The 19,902-nt window shown below is 35.9% G+C and overlaps 2 protein-coding genes across 2 annotated transcripts in view; one reads left to right on the top strand and one right to left on the bottom strand.

Annotated features, from left to right (window-relative positions):
• The window catches only part of LOC113059477 (collagen alpha-6(VI) chain-like), a 1,020,620-nt gene that overhangs the window by 718,494 nt on the left and 282,224 nt on the right, over positions 1–19,902 (bottom strand).
• Positions 1–19,902, top strand: part of cpne4a (copine IVa) — a 46,863-nt gene that overhangs the window by 11,266 nt on the left and 15,695 nt on the right. The window contains exons 3-8 of the mRNA XM_026228074.1: positions 10,433–10,612; positions 11,457–11,528; positions 11,979–12,053; positions 15,802–15,885; positions 15,968–16,057; positions 19,559–19,657. Of these exons, the coding sequence (XP_026083859.1) occupies positions 10,433–10,612; positions 11,457–11,528; positions 11,979–12,053; positions 15,802–15,885; positions 15,968–16,057; positions 19,559–19,657 (600 nt within the window). The remainder of the gene's footprint in view (positions 1–10,432; positions 10,613–11,456; positions 11,529–11,978; positions 12,054–15,801; positions 15,886–15,967; positions 16,058–19,558; positions 19,658–19,902) is intronic.

Raw genomic sequence — 19,902 nt, 5'->3', positions numbered from 1 at the left:
ATAATTATTATTATTTCAAAGGGGCCTGAACACCTAGCCCCCCCCCCATTTTTTTATTACACATAATACATTAATAATCATTTAATCAGTAAATATTTCTCATTATATTATGCATAATGTAAAAATGTAATCTATATAAAATATATACTAGTATTTTATAGTATTGGAAATGTCTGTAGTTAACCTATAGAAATTTCCATGACCCTTTTTTATTATTATTTAATGGTAATGATATAAACTTTCCTAAGTCTGTCTAAAATATGTTATTGGCTAGAAATGAGTGCAATTATATCCACCGTATTTTTCAACACCGAACTTAGCCATTTTTGTGAATGTACAAGACTTGGTTCATTAGCCGCTGTAGGGAAATAACGTGAAGAATAACAAAGTTCAGTAAACGATCAAATGGATTGCAGTACAAACCATTGTATTCATAGTTAAAATAATATGGTAAACTAACCAGTTTGCAATATCAAGCAGCAAAACGAGACGTTATGTACAGCTAAAAATAGCTGGAAGCAGATGACACTGGAAGCCATACACATAGAATTTACAAATGCACTCGCTCTTAAGGGAAAAATAAGGAGGGGTATTATATAGTTATTATAAAACTATTGGTAAGAAAGTGTGGGATCCTTGTATACTGTATTTTTTGAGACATACCAATAAATAAAAGTGTTTTCACTCAAAGAGCCTCATAATCTGAGATCTGAGAGAACTGACACCACCCTCTCAGTTTCTCTGAAAATGAATGCTAGCTGAGCAACACACCAAAAATCTCTGTGTCCAAAGTTACATTGCCATTGACTATAATGACCTGTCAGTGTGTCAGATCCCAGTGCCCTGGCTGTCAGCTCTCACCAACAATCAGACAAAAGGCAGAGCTGAAGATGAGAGGCTGACTGTCAGCGTCTGAATCACTGTGGCAGGTGGAGCTGTTCTTTCATTTACCCAGAATGCCAATCACAGGAGCAGGGAGCACTCCTGTTGAATAAGGAGAGCATATCTCCATATCGCTCCCTTCGGGGTGCAACCTAGATTTCACTCAGACTGATCAAGACTGATTTCATGGTCTGAAATAACTAGATATTGATGTAAAAAGATTAACAGAAAAAAAAAAAAAAAAAAACTTGCTTTGTGTCTGTAGCTGCAAGGTGTAGTGATGTCATATGGTGTTTGCCAGTGGTTTTGTGCTTGGTATGTCCTGAGATGTTGCTAGGAGATTACTAAGTGGTTCTTTGGGTAATCTGAGTGGCTACTATGTATTTGCTGAACAACTTATTAGTCAAATAATTTATTTTATTTATTTATTGGATCAAAAATACAAAAAGAGTAATATTGTGAAAAATTATGGAAAATAATTGATTTCTATTTTAATCTATTTAAAAAAATGTATTTTTGTGATGACAAAGCTGAATTTTCGGTAGCCATTACAGTCTTGTCACCTTTTAAATATTTCTCCCCCGTAAACGTCTTCTTTTTTACACTTTTACACATTTTTTGTAGTATTCATAAATTTGGGAAGCACGTTTCTCAGTTCAACTTTTTTTTTTTTGCCTTGGCATTTGCAAAGTGGAGCTGTGGCTTATTATGATGCATGCTCCCCAACTTCAGTGACATTTGAGAAATAATATCAATATTCATGAAGCATAAGAGCAAACATAGCAGACTGACAGAGTTATGCAGCTAGATGTGGGTCATCTGGGCACTGATGATTGCAATCTGCTAGTTATGTGATGGAGGATGTCTTTTTCCTGTGTGTTCCCTTTCTGTTCTTCACCCCTTCATGTGCACATACAAGGTATTTTTGTCCTTTATGTCTACAAGATGGACTGGGGCTGAACATCTCTTTTGCATTTGGAGCTCTGTTTCACCATCATTCATTGATCACAGTCAAACTGGAATTTGAAAGTTTCTCCATGTTGGATATATTTTATATTATACTCTCCGCCCATGAATTATCCAATAAGCTTGGACATCACATGATGAGGTGGATAATGGTTATCATACTGCCATCAGGTAAAAGAAAAGGAAGACAGGGTCATAACAGTACAAATATCGTGCATGCAATATTAAGCATTTTGATTTGAGCTTTTAATTTATATGAGTGGTCTGCCACTTCCTCATATTGTCTCTATTAACACCTAATATGTTTTAAAAATAGTAAGTGAACTAGTAGGTACTATTCCATAATAAATGTTTACTTTACCATACCCTTCAAATGTTTAGGGTCACTACATAAAAAAAATAAAACAGTAAAAACAATTACAATTACAGTAAAAATTACAATAAAAAAATTCTAGTTTAATGTATTTTATAATGTAATTTTCAAATACAGTTAAAACAGGAATATTGTGAAATATTATTACAGTTTAAAATAATTTTTTTCTAGTTTATTCCTGTGATGGTGAAACAGAATTTTCATCATCATTACTCCAGTCTTCAGTGTCACATGATCCTTCAGAAATCATTTTAATATGCTGATTTGCTGCTCAAGAAACATTTATTATTACCAATGTTGAAACTGTTGCGCTGCTTAATATTTTTGTTGAACCTGATACAAAAAAAATAAAAATAAACATTTTTAATGTCTTCAGATCTTCAGATGAGTTTAATGCATACTTGCTGAATGAAAGTATGAATTCTTTAAAAAGAACAAAACAGAGACTTATGAACGTTGGTGTGTTTTATATTTGAAAAAAATTATTTAAATTTAATAAAACATAATTAAATGTTAAATATAAACAGCATTGCATTTGGTTCATTTATCACACTGCGACTAGTCCGGTTGAGTGGATACAAAGCATTGTGATATAGAGTATATCATAAAAATATTAAGAGTAATAATAATAGTGTGCTAATCAAAATATAGTTTTTTTTTCTGCAAAAAGCCATTGAATTTGGATTGCCACAATTTCTGCCTGTTTCTCCTCCATCCTTTTATCGTCCTTGAAAAATCCACTTTCCTGCCACCCTTTGTTTAGCGTCTCCTTCACAGGTCTTCAAGCTAGATCTCAGTTGTGTCACTCTTCCTTTTTGCCTCATTTAAACTGAACAGCTGCATCGTTAAAGGAAGGAAACATTTCTTCACACAAGTTGACCTTTTTTAAAGCCATTCAACAAACTGAGCAGTTTCGAGGTGCTGATGTGTAGTTGAAATGGTTAATGATACCTCTTGTTGCACCCTGCTGTCCTCCAACTTGGGCCTTGCTCACATAACGGAAAGATGGTTCCACGCTGATTAGCCCTGAAGAAAACCTCCATTCTCTCCCACTGATGGGCTAATGAGGAGAAGCAGCCGATTAACTATGCAGAATGAGCGTGGCTGCACATTCAGAAACCACACGTTTTGAGTGAGATGTGGAGAGATGTGAAGAAAGGAAGGTAAATGTGGCTTCCAGGGACAATTAGACCCATATATGGGGGATGTTGCACATGTTGACTGTTGAGGCTCATCCTTTAGGGCAGTGCTATTTGTGGCTTGTGTGTGTGTGTGTGTGTTTTGTATGTGTGTGTGAATGGATGTGATGAAACCTTATGAAATATGCTTATGCTTGCCAACTTCAATCCGGCATATCACACTCACAACAAGAAACAAGGCTGGTGTGAAAACATTTATAGTAGCTTGTTTTAAATGCTGTTTCAGTACATCAGACATTCAATATGCTTACACAACAATGTGTAATTGGTACCAAAGTTACACTTTCTGAGCCATAGTCAAAGCAGTATTCTGGGATTAGTAGAAGTTAAGCACAGCTGACAGCATTTGTGGTGTGATGCTGATTACATTTCTTTGAAACACTTTTTTTCCTTTTCTTTTTTTAATTTTTGCTATGAGATCCTTGTGGTGGAATTGAATGAGGTCACTACATTAAATGTTAAAATACTCTTTCTTTTAAAAGCCACTCAAAGAAAACTATGAATGTTAGCATTAATTTAGTGTGAAAAACTGCTTACTTTACCTTTTTTGTGTGTGTAAAGTTATCTTAATTTGTATGACTTTTGACACATTTTTTTTTTACACACTTTTTCAAAAATTAATACTGACATTAGCTAATAATTAGTAAATAAGTAATAAGTTTTTAATTACATTTATTAAAAATGAAAGTAAATATATTTATATTTGAATGTTCTATTCATCAAAGAATCTTGAAAATAATTGATCCTGGTTTCCAAAACAATATTAAGCAGCACAAATGTTTTCAACATTGATAATGATACGATGTGGTTTCTAAACACCAAATCAGCACATTAAAATGATTTTTGAAGGCTCGTGTTACACCAAATGTAGTAATGGCTGCTGACAATTCAGCTTTTACATCACATGAATAAATTACATTTTAAAATAGAAAGTAGTCTATGGAAGCATATGGGTAGCATTATTCAATTTGGGATGTAATATGCAAAATGACAATGCAATATGTAAAATGGCAATGCATTTCTGTATTTACATTTACATTTTCCAATACATTTGTGCAACGTTTGGTGCAAAATGAAAATGAAAATTAAATTACATAATTTTCATTTGCCATTTACTACACCAGTTTTAATATGTAAAATGAATATTAATTTTAACGCTTTATAAGTTGCAAAATTAAAATGAAAATGTATTACAGAAATGATTAGATATGTCTAACATGTTAAAGCAAAAACTGTGGCAAAATGATCATTTAAATGCTATTTTTCTTAATTGCATTAACACTCACAGTCAAGACACTTACGATTGCATTTTCATTCAGTGTCCCGCAATGAATGTAGCAAAATTCAATGTGCACATTGAAAATGCATTCCGAGCCGATCACGTGTCCCCGCCCTCGCGCCACGTCAATCATTGTGTGAACAAGGCGGGGCTTACAGAAGGTCAGAGACTCAAGTCTCAAGAAGAGGATTCAATCAAGTGAGACAACATGGACAAGGCAGTTGGTCCGTGTATGTTTTGATCATTTCGGTTTATGGCTTCAATATTTCATTCGGACTTGTGGGCGGAGCTGAAACGCTGCTTTCATCTGATTGGTCGAATCGGATCGGTTTTCATCTGACAGCCTTCAGCTCGGTCTTGTCATTCTTTCAGGCAAAATAAGAGTCAGTGCGAGTGAAGCACTGTAATGTCTGAAACCACCGCTCACTGTTAATTAGCATAATATTTGAATCAGATGTAGCTGGGCACATAATTCGTGCTGATGAGACCTGCAAATTATTTCTAGGTTGTAGTATTGTATGAATATTGTCCCACTGATAAATACTGTGCAAATAGTTCTGTCCCTTTGGATAACAGTGAAGTGGAAATTAAAATCAATAATAGACTGAACAGTTCCATGTCTGTAACATTTACCACTCTCATCTTTTAAGTCATAAGGCACTAGGTATGTGTGTGTGTGTGTGTGTGTGTGTGTGTGTGTGTGTGAGAGAGAGAGAGACATTAATAAATAATTGTAAAAATTAATATAGTTAAATTTCTAAATAAAAATAGTAAAATTAGCTCTATGCTGCTCAGTGCTCCTGTAGCCTACCCCAGAGCGCCCTCTCGCGGGTGTAGACGGTAATGTTTTATCTTGGTCTTGAATAAATGTGACATATAGTCCAGTGCGACTTATATATGTTTTTTTCCTCGTCATGACGTATTTTTGGACTGATGCAACTTATACCGAAAAATACAGTTAACATTATTATTATTATTTATTATGAGAGTAATTGACACAGACTAGAACTTTAATGTTTCACCCAATTAAGCTCATATCTTTAGACTCGTCCGACTCGTGTTGCTTGTATAACTGGCCAGACTTACCTTCCCAAAAAATCCTATTTAATTTTATTTCATAAATTTAACTATATTTATTTCCACTTTACTGTTATCCAAAGGGACAGAACTATTTGCACTGTTTTTATCAGTGGGACAAAATTCATACAATACTACAACCTAGAAATAATTTGCAGGTCTCAGCAGCACGAATTATGTGCCCAGCTACATCTTATTCAAATATTATGCTAATTAACAGTGAGTGTAGTTTCAGACATTTCAGCTGAAGGCTGTCAGATGACAACCGATCCGATTCGGCCAATCAGATGAAAGCAGCGTTTCAGCTCCGCCCACAAGTCCGAATGAAATATTGAAGCCATAAACCGAAATGATCAAAACATACACGGACCAACTGCCTTGTCCATGTTGTCTTACTTGATTGAATCCTCTTCTTGAGACTTGAGTCTCTGACCTTCTGTAAGCCCCGCCTTGTTCACACAATGATTGACGTGGCGCGAGGGCGGGGACACGTGATCGGCTCGGAATGCATTTTCAATGTGCACATTGAATTTTGCTACATTCATTGCGGGACACCCATAGACAGTAAAAGAAATGGACACAGCGACCCCATTGGAACTCAATTGAGACAAATGAAGCCCAGTTTTAGCGTTTTTTAGCACTTCCGTTTCTGACGCGCAGACTCAAACGAAGCTTGACGACGTCAGCAACCTGTCTGACAGATGTAAATCTTCTAGTAGCTGTGCGTGCAAACTGCCATCGTTAATCTTGCAGAGACGGCGAGCTTGAGCGGGGAGTTCTTTGTCGTGAGTGAGCAGGAGTAAGTATTCTGATTAATTATTTTGTATAGTATTTTAAAATGTAACGCCACTACGCCATATTAAGTTAATTGCCTGCGAGCTTCTCCACCTGTCTGTACGGTAATGCGACAGAGAGCCGAGTGGTTATGACGCAATCGTTAGCCTATTTTTTACAAAAACTGTTTATACGGGGCCATAATGTAACATAGAAGGTAATGGAGCCCTTTATACATTGTCGTGTATCTTTAGAAATAAATAATGGACAAACAGTGTCTTTAAACGCCTCAGATGTAAAGTTATTCGCTGTCAAAGTGACGCCAAAATGAATGGGAGTCAATGGGAATGCTAACGCAAGTGAAGTTCTGCTAAAAGATGGCAGCCCCCACCCGACTTCAACTTCCGGTCGAGTTCCTTGCCCCTTGGGGACACCGAATGAAAATGCAATCGTAAGTGTCTTGACTGTGAGTGTTAATGCAATTAAGAAAAATAGCATTTAAATGATCATTTTGCCACAGTTTTTGCTTTAACATGTTAGACATATCTAATCATTTCTGTAATACATTTTCATTTTAATTTTGCAACTTATAAAGCGTTAAAATTAATATTCATTTTACATATTAAAACTGGTGTAGTAAATGGCAAATTAAAATTATGTAATTTCATTTTCATTTTGCACCAAACGTTGCACAAATGTATTGGAAAATGTAAATGTAAATACAGAAATGCATTGCCATTTTACATATTGCATTGTCATTTTGCATATTACATCCCAAATTGAATAATGCTACCCATATGCTTCCATAGTAGTCATTCTAATGGTAATAATATTTCAAAATACACTAAAGACTATATATACAGTACAGACCAAAAGTTTGGACACACCTTCTCATTCAAAGAGTTTTCTTTATTTTCATGACTATGAAAATTGTAGATTCACACTGAAGGCATCAAAACTATGAATTAACACATGTGGATTATATATGGAATTATATACATAACAAAAAAGTGTGAAACATTGAAAATATGTCATATTCTAGGTTCTTCAAAGTAGCCACCTTTTGCTATGATTACTGCTTTGCACACTCTTGGCATTCTCTTGATGAGCTTCAAGAGGTTGTCACCTGAAATGGTCTTCCAACAGTCTTGAAGGAGTTCCCCGAGAGATGCTTAGCACTTGTTGGCCATTTTGCCTTCAGTCTGCGGACCAGCTCACCCCTAAACCATCTGGATTGGGTTCAGGTCAGGTCATCTGGCGCAGCACCCCATCACTCTCCTTCTTGCTCAAATAGCCCTTGATGCCTTCAGTGTGACTCTACAATTTTCAGAGTCATGAAAATAAAGAAAACTCTTTGAATGAGAAGGTGTGTCCAAACTTTTGGTCTGTACTGTATATATCTAAAAACCAACATCATGGTAATTGAACTATTGCTTTAAACCATTATTGTATGATCAACACATTGATTTATATCACCATTTGAGCAGCTCCAATGAAGTACAACCGAATAACAAGAAGCCTTTCTATCAGTGGTGTCTTGAATATTTATTGGTATCTCCAGAGCTCTGCAGTCTATGTGTTGACTGCTCTGCCCCTCACTGCCAAAAGACTGTCAGTCCAGTCTAGTGATGAGCTCAGGCCCCTGTTTATGCAGGCATAAAGGGACTTTTCTAAGGCTGAGTGGACACACGTCTTTTATGAAAAGCTGCTTGTCCAGACCCCTCTTGCCAGAAATTGTCATGTGGGATCTGCTTGTTGATGTGTATAGGAGTGTGATGGAAGATCCATGAATGAAAATCTTGGCTTGGAATGACCGTGCTCTTCTGGTTCCAGGTCACATTTTTATTTTCCTAATGAAAAATCCTGTGAGGCCTGATTTATTATCAGTGAGCAATGAAATGGAGTATGATTGTTAAGATTTGCATGGTTCTCCTGATCCTCTTACAGCTCATGTGTGATTTCAACCGGTTTTTGACTTGTTTAGACAAGATGTCACACAATAGATGCAGTTACTTCTTTTCTGATGTATAGTCACAAGAAGCATTCTGAGAGGTTAACAAGTTGCCTGATGTACAACAGAGCAGATGTTTCCTGACAGCAGAGTCGGAATACAAACAACAGTTAGACAGAGAATGGATTTGTATTAAGCATAATCAGAACTGTATTATTTTCACTTTAATAAGTGAAATTTATTAGCATATTCATCAGCAGAAATAAACAGCCGCTTCGAGGTCCGTGTCTTCCTGACTGATGTTTATTCCCTCCAGGAGAACGCTGAATAGATGGCGCATGCAACTTTCCCAATAAAACAGCACCAGCTGCCCTGAGGAAGCCCCTGCAAATAAAGAGCAAACACCTGGAAGAGTCAGGCCAATATTTATAGAGCTTAATGAAGAGAAATGGCGGGGTCTCCAGATGGTTGGTGCAACTTAAATGGGCACCCTGAGTTATATAAACTGACCATTTTAATGCTGAAGTAAACATAAAAAATGAATAAATATGGTTATATAAGAATATATTAATATTCTGAAGTTCTAATTTGGAACTTGGAACACCCTCAGGCAATCCAAGATATAGATGAGTGTGTTCCTTCATCACAATAGATGTTCTCTTGCTCAACAATGGACACTCTACAGTGAATGGGTGCTGTCAGAATGAGTCTCCAAACAGCTGATAGAAACATCACAATCCATATGCCTTGAGTTTATCAAGTAACGTCTTGTGAAGTGAAAAACTTAATGTTTATAAGAAACAATTCAGTTATTAAAGCCTTTTACATTTTAACTGTTACTTCTGGCCAATATACCAGTCCATAATGAAGCACTAAGAAGCAACATTGTACATATTGGCTGCAACTCAAGCTTTTGTTTATGGCAAATGACATGTGAGAAATACAGCACACAGTTCATAAACATCTGCTTTACACAAGGGAAATACATTATAAAGACAGGCATTTACATTAAAATTAAATCTTTTTAAATGGTAAGAGATCTTCTGTGTCAGAAAGAAAGGAAGTAAGTGTGGTGTTACTCCTCGCAGAGAGCAGCATGAAAAATGAAAAAGACTCTGAGCTGCTGAGGAAAGTGAAACATCTGAGACTAAACCATATATGTGGCTGAGGAATGTCAGATTAAACGAACCTTTTTCTTTGCCTGCATGAGGTGAGAGGAAGATACATTCTTTAGGAACAGGGAATTGCCAGTGACATGGTTTTATAATTTTGTTTTGAGATTTATTACATTTACTGATTTCAAGAGCATTATGAAAGTTAACTTTAGGTGATTAAATGGTGTCTCAAAAGAGCTTAATGAGAGGGATTACACATACCATATTTTGTTTGTTTGCATCCTCTGTATCAAAATGCTTTGTTACATCTGCTACCTTTCAACTAGTAAATTGTTTCAATCCAAAGGGACTTTGGTGCACTTTAGTTTAGATTGATGAGAGCCATTAGTGCACTAAGAAAAGCAACTACAGTTGGTTTGCTGCTTATAGAATTGGATTGGGCTTTTACAGTACTAATTGATGAGTTCTTTAAGGTCACTGATTCCCTGTTGATCTGGTCCTGAGTATCAGCACTTGCCAAATGTCATTTTACTTCCTAATCAAGCAGCTTGTCCTGCGATTAAATATTGACCTTAGAAATCCTTCTTGAAAGCTATTAGCTTGATTAACCCCTCCTGAACATCCACTACAGTGAATTCAGCTCAACTTGAAACAAGACTGTGTTTGGATTAGAATATTAGTATACAGTATTAGCTGTAATATTCATTTCACAGGCTTAGTTGTCTCAAAAAGACAAATCTGACATTAATTGCTAATTGCGTATTTGCCATTCTGAACATAATCCAAGTAGATAATTGTTTTCTGTTGTGTTTACAGGTGGACAGGACAGAGGTGATTCGGAGCTGTATAAACCCCACGTTTTCTAAGGTCTTCACCCTGGACTTCTACTTTGAAGAGGTCCAGCGACTACGTTACGAGCTCTACGACATCAGCAGTAGTCATAATGGCATGAGAGATATAGACTGCCTAGGAGCCATGGAGTGCACACTGGGCCAAGTGAGCATAGAAATTCAAACAGGCTATATGTGATTATTATGTTTTGTTTTTTGTTTTTTTGCTTGGCAATGCTCATTTTGCAACAGGATCTCGACATGTTCGCTGATTGCACAGTTAGGGAGGAGTGGGGCCGGCACTGTGCCCAAATCAGATGAAGCTTCCTGATTAAATAATCACACAAACAACTGTTAAGAGCATTTGTGGACATTGTATGGCTGATTGAATTTTGAAAGGTGAGATGTATGTGTAGCTGGCTCGGTGTGGGAAGGACGGGCCATACTACTCTCTTATCTGCAGTTTGAGCAAATGGAAAACCAGACACATGATCTTCTGCCAGATGGTTAAGATTTGCAGTTTCTCAGTAATGAATTTGCCAGAAGCCTATAGTGTATAACGGATGCCTGTATTCATTTTGTTTGATATTCATGTGTTTATTTTTTTGCACCGAACCACTTTCTAAGTCTGCTTTTCTCTCTGAGGAGCTGGGTTGTTTGTTTTAATTCTGTTTTGGTTGGAGGGGGAAGAGGTGAATATCGCTGTTAAAATGAGCTGCATTTAATAAAGTGAGAAAGCGTGGTGTTCACACTCAGTCATGCTGAGTTTCTAGGGGAAATAAAACCAAAAGCACTCCCTCCTATTACAAATATTTAACAGTTAATAATGCAGCACTTATATGAAGTGGATAAGACTTCATGGTGTAATTATGAGCTAAGCTTAAATGCCAAATTCTTAGTGTTATTATGTGCTGTGTATTGCACATGTTCATGTGTTTTTGTGTGTGTTCGGTCCATCAAAACAAGGTGGCCTCTGACTGACTTAAAATATCTTATTTCTGTCCAAATAGATCATCTCCCAGAGGAAAATCACCAAAGCCCTGCTTAAACAGGGCAACACAGTCGGGAAATCGTCTATTATGGTGAGCACTTTCCCAAATCCCAAATTGATCTGTTTGCTTTCTCTCACGCTCTTCTTAACTATGTAAACATTCAGCAGTGCACAAGACCAGCATATGGCCTTATTCAAACATTTCACGGTCTAACCTTTAAAAGCTGTGCACTTTATATGATAGGTGATCACTGCCACTATTGAACCCAGGCAAACATAGAACAACTTCTCAATATATACAAAACCCTTCCAAAACTGTCGGATGTGGTATTGAATGTGAGCTATGAGACAAAAATAGCAGAAAATAGCTAGAGGAGCTCCTTAATGCACACTGACAGGAACGCAGCAGCAACAGTTGAACATGTAAAACTCAGTGGGTGAGGAAAGCGAGATCTATAAAACAAATGTCAGTCTTCACAGTTAGCTTCTGATTCTGTTTTCTCTTCTGCTGAAAACAATTCATCACTCTCAATCTCTCCAGATCACCGCTGAGGAGCTAACAGGAAATAATGATTACGTGGAACTCTCATTCAGCGCGAGGAAGCTGGATGATAAGGTAGGAAGACCTCCTGTGCACGTTTATTCAGAATATAAAATGATATTATGTACTGTTACAACAACCATCAGTTATTGGGCTCTATAATACACCCGGTGTGTGTGCTTTGCTAGTTTCAGTCCGGTGACGTTCGCATTTTCCTGTCCAGCGCCATGTCGTTTAATTAGCAAATGCATTTGCACTCATTCTGTTAATACAGAAACATTGATCATTTTAAAATAGAAAACAAGACAACGTATTTTTTCATGATATTACTTAAAAAAAAAAAAATGAAGCCTTGATAAGCAGTAGAGACTTCTTAATATTGAAAAATCTTACTGATCCCAAAATATTGAATAGTGTATAATTATAATTACAAAACCTTTTTTATATACCACTTCTCTTTCACCTTTTTTCTGATCCATAGAATTAAACACATTTTTTTTTTTTTGCCTGTGCCTTTAAAAAAATTGAGCAACAGCAGTTTTCTGTTCTATTCATTGGGACCTTGGTTTGCATTGGAGTGTGAAATATAATTTAACTCTCCCAGCATTCAGTAACAGTCTCATGGCAAAGTCTACATTACATTGTGAGAGGATCAACACAGGAATGTGAAATGAGCAACTGAAACTGTTGTGATCACATAGAAATGATCAGGGATGTTGATAAAAATAAACTTCAGCCTTGATCAATCCCCATACTCGGAAATGTGGTCAGACAGTCGAGAAAGAAAAGAGAGAGAGTACTATTCCTGTGGGAGACACAATCAACTCTTGTCAGCAGGGTAATTACATGGGACTAAAATGAATAAGAGGGATTAATACAAGCATAACAAATGATCCACGAGCATCTTAGTTTCACACAGAGCATCCCGTTGTCCTGCTTGACAGGGCGTCAGAAGGTAGAACAGGAAATCCTCCTTCAAATCACTTTTCAATTAAGAGTTGTTTTCTTTTCCTAAGTTATATTCCTTTATTGAAAATCATATCCTTGGTATTTGAGTAATTACTACTTTGATCAGAGACCCAGGCTGTCAAGATAACTTTTAATAAGTTGCTGTTTCATTCTCACGAATTAAACTTTGGCTGAATGACTTCAAGCCTTTAGGAGAACATTACTGTAGTAGACGTCATCTTTGAGCACTTTGCTGTGAGTAGCCTGTTGTGAATCTTCTGTGCATGTGGCTCTTTTTATTTATTAAAGTTGTTTGGAAGGATCTGAAAGTCCTGAAAATGGTTCCTGGGGATTCAGTGCTGTGTTGATCATTCAGCATACCTGCCTTTGTCCCCCGAGGGAAAGTGTTTTATATGCATAATTATCCCGTGAAAATCTGAAACTGTGGGAAACTTAAAGAAAGGCATACTAATTTCTTATTGTCAGCAGATAATAAGAAATGTTGCTGTTTAATATTTATAAAATCTACAGTATTACAAATGTGATAAAGAGCGATATACAGTTTTGTTCAAAATAATAGCAGTACAATGTGACTAACCAGAATAATCAAGGTTTTTCGTATATTTTTTTATTGCTACGTGGCAAACAAGTTACCAGTAGGTTCAGTAGATTCTCAGAAAACAAATGAGACCCAGCATTCATGATATGCACGCTCTTAAGGCTGTGCAATTGGGCAATTAGTTGAATTAGCTGAAAGGGGTGTGTTCAAAAAAATAGCAGTGTGGCATTCAATCACTGAGGTCATCAATTTTGTGAAGAAACAGGTGTGAATCAGGTGGCCCCTATTTAAGGATGAAGCCAACACTTGTTGAACATGCATTTGAAAGCTGAGGAAAATGGGTCGTTCAAGACAATGTTCAGAAGAACAGCGTACTTTGATTAAAAAGTTGATTAGAGAGGGGAAAACCTATAAAGAGGTGCAAAAAATGATAGGCTGTTCAGCTAAAATGATCTCATAACGCCTTAAAATGGAGAGCAAAACCAGAGAGACGTGGAAGAAAACGGAAGACAACCATCAAAATGGATAGAAGAATAACCAGAATGGCAAAGGCTCAGCCAATGATCACCTCCAGGATGATCAAAGACAGTCTGGAGTTACCTGTAAGTACTGTGACAGTTAGAAGACGTCTGTGTGAAGCTAATCTATTTTCAAGAATCCCCCGCAAAGTCCCTCTGTTAAAAAAAGGCATGTGCAGAAGAGGTTACAATTTGCCAAAGAACACATCAACTGGCCTAAAGAGAAATGGAGGAACATTTTGTGGACTGATGAGAGTAAAATTGTTCTTTTTGGGTCCAAGGGCCACAGGCAGTTTGTGAGACGACCCCCAAACTCTGAATTCAAGCCACAGTACACAGTGAAGACAGTGAAGCATGGAGGTGCAAGCATCATGATAGGGGCATGTTTCTCCTACTATGGTGTTGGGCCTATTTATCGCATACCAGGGATCATGGATCAGTTTGCATATGTTAAAATACTTGAAGAGGTCATGTTGCCCTATGCTGAAGAGGACATGCCCTTGAAATGGTTGTTTCAACAAGACAATGACCCAAAACACACTAGTAAACGGGCAAAGTCTTGGTTCCAAACCAACAAAATTAATGTTATGGAGTGGCCAGCCCAATCTCCAGACCTTAATCCAATTGAGAACTTGTGGGGTGATATCAAAAATGCTGTTTCTGAAGCAAAACCAAGAAATGTGAATGAATTGTGGAATGTTGTTAAAGAATCATGGAGTGGAATAACAGCTGAGAGGTGCCACAAGTTGGTTGACTCCATGCCACACAGATGTCAAGCAGTTTTAAAAAACTGTGGTCATACAACTAAATATTAGTTTAGTGATTCACAGGATTGCTAAATCCCAGAAAAAAAAAATGTTTGTACAAAATAGTTTTGAGTTTGTACAGTCAAAGGTAGACACTGCTATTTTTTTGAACACACCCCTTTCAACTAATTGCCCAATTGCACAGCCTTAAGAGCGTGCATATCATGAATGCTGGGTCTTGTTTGTTTTCTGACAATCTACTGAACCTACTGGTAACTTGTTTGCCACGTAGCAATAAAAAATATACTAAAAACCTTGATTATTCTGGTTAGTCACATTGTACTGCTATTATTTTGAACAATACTGTATATATATATATATGCATGTTTCATGTTATAGACTTACTTCTGATAAATTGTGATAGTAAATGTTGTTAGTTGAAAAAAAGTATCACAGGCTTTAAAAAATATTAAGTAGCATATTAAGTATATATCAATTAATGATATATATTGATGATATTTTATTTTATGTAAGGAAAAATGTCATTTATTAGAAAAATATAGCTACATGCTGCTTTTGATCAATCAGTATTCATGAGAGGCGTGTAATACTGTGTTTTAAATAGCAGTTTATATTGTGCAAAGGCAACATTAGTGAATCTTTTTGGAGCTCTTTGATGATCAAATAAAATAAGAGATTTAGACCAAAATGGTCTCTGTATCTCAGAAAAATAATAATGTATCATCCATCCCCCACCAAATTCGGTCCTATCAGGTGAGGAGACCCCAAAACAAACAGATAGCTGCAGAGGTGGAATGGGGCAGCTGACAATGTGAGCACAGGATGCTGCTTGGGAAAAAGTTACCAGAAAGACACAATTCATTTTCAATTCGTTTTTCCTGAAAAACAATGTTTCATGTAGCGGACGATGCCACTAGGCTACATGAATGTATATTAGATGCATCATGCATATTATGAAATGTACAAACTCTCCAGAATCACTTTGTTTGAGATGTTCAGCTGATCTCTCTCTGTGCTTGTTATTCCCTCAGGATTTTTTCAGCAAGTCGGATCCATTCTTAGAGATTTACAGGGTAAATGATGACAACAGTCAGCAGCTAGTGCACAGAACAGAAGTAAGACAACCATTTCTTTCTAAGATTTCTCTGTGATCGTGCTTAAATGATACTGAATCGCTTTCTTCCCCTATGCACACAGACTGTCATGAATAACCTTAACCCCGTGTGGAAGACCTTCAAGACATCCCTTAACTCACTCTGTAGTGGAGACCATGAAAGAATACTGAAGGTAAAATATGACGTCACTTGCTATTGGAGATGAATGTGTATTTGTCTTACACTAACAAATAAATACATGGAATTTAGTTTTATATTTACATTAGCATTTGCAATTCATGTTCCTGTTAGACGCAGCTTATAAACAGCTTAGAAATGCATGGTTTGTGCTTGTAATTTGTTGTAGGTGCTCTTCTGGGAAAATGGTCTGCTTATTACCGTCATTAATTCTACTAAAATTTGACTGAAAGGCACTTCAGCACTTTGAGAAAAGCTGATTTATTATTGGATAAATGCAGATGTACATTTCAATGTTCAGATTTCCAGTGCATTTTGATGCAGTTAGTGAAGTATAGACACATTTTTTGTGTGAGTGAGATATTGTTGCATAAGTGTAACATTGGATAAATACTAGATATAGACAGATTGGTTACATTGGCTCAGGACTATTAGGATTGGTGAGCATGTGTTTCAGGAAGGATTCACTAGGAATTACCATATATTCCACTTAAATATGTGCATTTCCTTAATCACCACCTCCCTCTGTCCTCTTTCTGACCTTCTCTTGCTTCATTTATTTGTTCTTCATTCATCAAAGTCTCCTTGGGAAAGTTTGATACGAATGTGCTCAAGCAGACAAATTTTATATTAAAAGTTGCAGTTCCCCACCAGATTCTAAATTAAAGTACCTCCTGTTAAATTATTATAATCAAGATATATGCCTTTCACTGCACTGCAGAAATTAATGAATGAATACATTTAATTTTATGTAAATTATTATTGGAATCAAGCAGTAATGTTTTTTTTACATTACATTGTATTATAATTCTGTTTTTTATTTCATTTAATATATACATATATATAACATTTTACATAAACTTTGCAGTATCAGCAAAATGTTAATTATATTATCAAAATAAGAGGGATCAAACAAAATGCATGTTATTTTTTTTATTTTGTACTGACCTGAATAAGATTTCATATAAAAGACCATATAGTCCATATAAAATAATAGCTCAATTAATAAAAACGACCCCTTTTTCTTAAAGTTTTAAGAAAAAAAGTTTTAAAGTTTTCTTAAAGTTTTCTTATTATCATGACAGTTTTGTGGAAACTGTGATATATTTACATTTAATCATTTAGCAGACGCTTTTATCCAAAGCGACTTACAAATGAGAACAATAGAAGCAGTCAGATAAATAAGAGAACAATAAAAGTGCCATTTAAAAAAAAAAAAGAAAAAAAAAAGATATATATATATATATATATATATATATATATATATATATATATATATATATATATATTATTTAATAGAATGTTCAAAAGTACATAATTTTATTAACTAGATTTTTTGCAACAATTTTAAACTAATTATTTTCACTACTTTTGGTGGTGTAAATATTTAAAGCACAGTGTTACATTGGAGTGATGGAGTCTGTATACTCCATAGACTATCCATTTAACAGTAAGATGGTTGGGCCCCCTGTAAACATCCCTTAAGGGCACCTGTGTGCCTCTTTTCCTGCTTGTAGTGCATCAGCATATGGCTGCATGTGGCCTCCCTTCTGCCCACTCATGACTGAACAGAACTCAGTCCTTATTAAAGTGAACAGCTAAGCCTCATTTAGTACCAGCTGTCCTCAGTGCCATCTGCAGAATCACTCACGGTAGTTCAGCTCACAGCTGGAGCTCACCCCATTCCCAAACCTGACCTTAAGGAGAGAACGCTGCTGTCACACCACTCAGAGCAAAGAAATGTGTCTTCCTTTTAAAACCTCTGCTGAACTCTTAATGTTTGCCGTAATGGTGTCATGTGTGCTTAACTCATAATAACTGTGATTGATTGGATCCTGACGGTATTTGACTGGCCTTATCATGACTCCACAGAAACATATTTGTTGTGGGCTAATGAAATATTAAGTGTTATGATTTCTTTTTTCTTGTAGTGTACACTGACATCTCATTCTTCAAATGATGAACTACTGTAGACACTTTCAGACAGACTCTCTCATGAACATTAAACTCTCAGCCTTTCTCCAGAATGCTTAACATCAGTTGTTTGGTTCTAGTGCAGTCCAGAGAACCAGTGTACCTGAACATAAAATCTTATAACAGTATATTGCTTGCTGTAACCTGAATGGCTATCCTTTATATGTAATTTTCTTAACAATCTAACATATATACAGCATGTATATTAATGTTCAAAAATTCTGAGTTGGTAAGATTTTTTGTTTCGTTTTTTCGAAACCACAACTGTTCTCCACTTTGATAATAATAAATGTTTTTTGAGAACCAAATCAGCATATTAGAATGATTTTTTGAAGTATATATATATATATATATATATATATATATATAGAGAGAGAGAGAGAGAGAGAGAGAGAGAGAGAGAGAGAGACTGAAAGTACTTTTCCTGCATAGAAAGATAACATTTGTTCGTTCAGAAAATTTGTAAGGGTTTAACCACTCTGTAGTTGTGTCCTTTCATAACGTATTGCTTAATTTTTTTTATAATTTTTTATTTATTTATTTTTTCTGGATGCTTCACAAATTTCTGTATTATGGAGTATATACTCTCTGGTGATTACATTTTTCAATTCTGAAGAATACTGCATGTTATAGCGGCAAAAGCTTATTCCCAAAGTTATTTTTAATGGTTTAGCAATAAAAATTTTGTTTGCAATTATAAATGTGTTCTTTGTTTTAAAACTGAAGTGTGTAATTTCTTTGCCACTAACGGCATCAAATATAATATATATATATATGTTTGTGTGTGTGTGTGTATGTATGTATGTATGTGTATATATACAAATGGCTTACTGATAGTTGGCATATGTTGAGATACAAGAAAATATAATAACATAAAAAAAATACACACATCAGCTTTAAATTGTGCTTGTCCGACTCATTTCCATCTTGCATCATAAAACTATGCAAATGTGGTATCAGAATTGCTCAGGCTAAGTACTGTGTGAATGAAAAGCACCCACATGTCCTGGTCTCATCTTTTACAGCAACATTATTTTGTGATGTTATGCTGAATATTTTAGAAAACCTTCAAAGTTTAATTAATTTGTAATGTCACTTTATGTTTAATGCATGAATGCATTGGGCACAGTGATGACAAGTCTGCTCCAGTTCTTTATGCTGTGTGTTCGGGTTCCAGACATTTGTGGTGTTCAGCGTTCTCTCTGGACCATGTGTAGTTGAGTTGGTTCAGCAAGCGTAGATGGTGTGCACATCCAGCAGAATATCTTTTATTTCAGCTCCAGAGGAAAGCTGAAAAAACTGTATCCAAACGAGATGTCTGTAGAGGAAACAAATGTATGTAAGGTGGACGGGGAGTATGAGGAGAGAAGAAATCAAATGATATGAAAAAAGTGAAAGATGCAAGAGTTAAATCATGCATACCACTGGACCAACACATACCCTATAGATTTTAGTTATATTTGCTTTAGATGCCTTATTAATATTACATTTTAGCCTGTTGTGTTCTTCCCTTAACATCCAGTGTACAGTGTGGGACTGGGACTCGAACGGAAAGCATGATTTCATAGGAGAGTTTCAAGCTACGTTCAAAGAGATGCGATCAGCAATGGATGGAAGACAGGTAACAGTTTTAACCCTTCAATTACATTTTTTAATTGGATTTTCTTTTTTAATCCAATTGGCTTGAAACGTGAAACAGCTCTGTGAGATATTTAGAGCAAGATAAACTACTGATGAGTACAAACTAGTTTGATTTCAAGAGTAATCAGCGAAAGTGAAAGATGAAAGAGGAATGAGGATACATGAATGAGGTTACATGAAGAGATCTTCATGATTATGTGGGTCACAGTTAGTTTAGTTTTTCTA

The sequence above is a fragment of the Carassius auratus genome, chromosome 41 (genome assembly GCF_003368295.1).
Source record: "Carassius auratus strain Wakin chromosome 41, ASM336829v1, whole genome shotgun sequence".
Classification (NCBI taxonomy): domain Eukaryota; kingdom Metazoa; phylum Chordata; class Actinopteri; order Cypriniformes; family Cyprinidae; genus Carassius; species Carassius auratus.
Note: the sequence above shows the minus strand (reverse complement) of the source record. Positions and strands in the feature narration are given on the sequence as shown.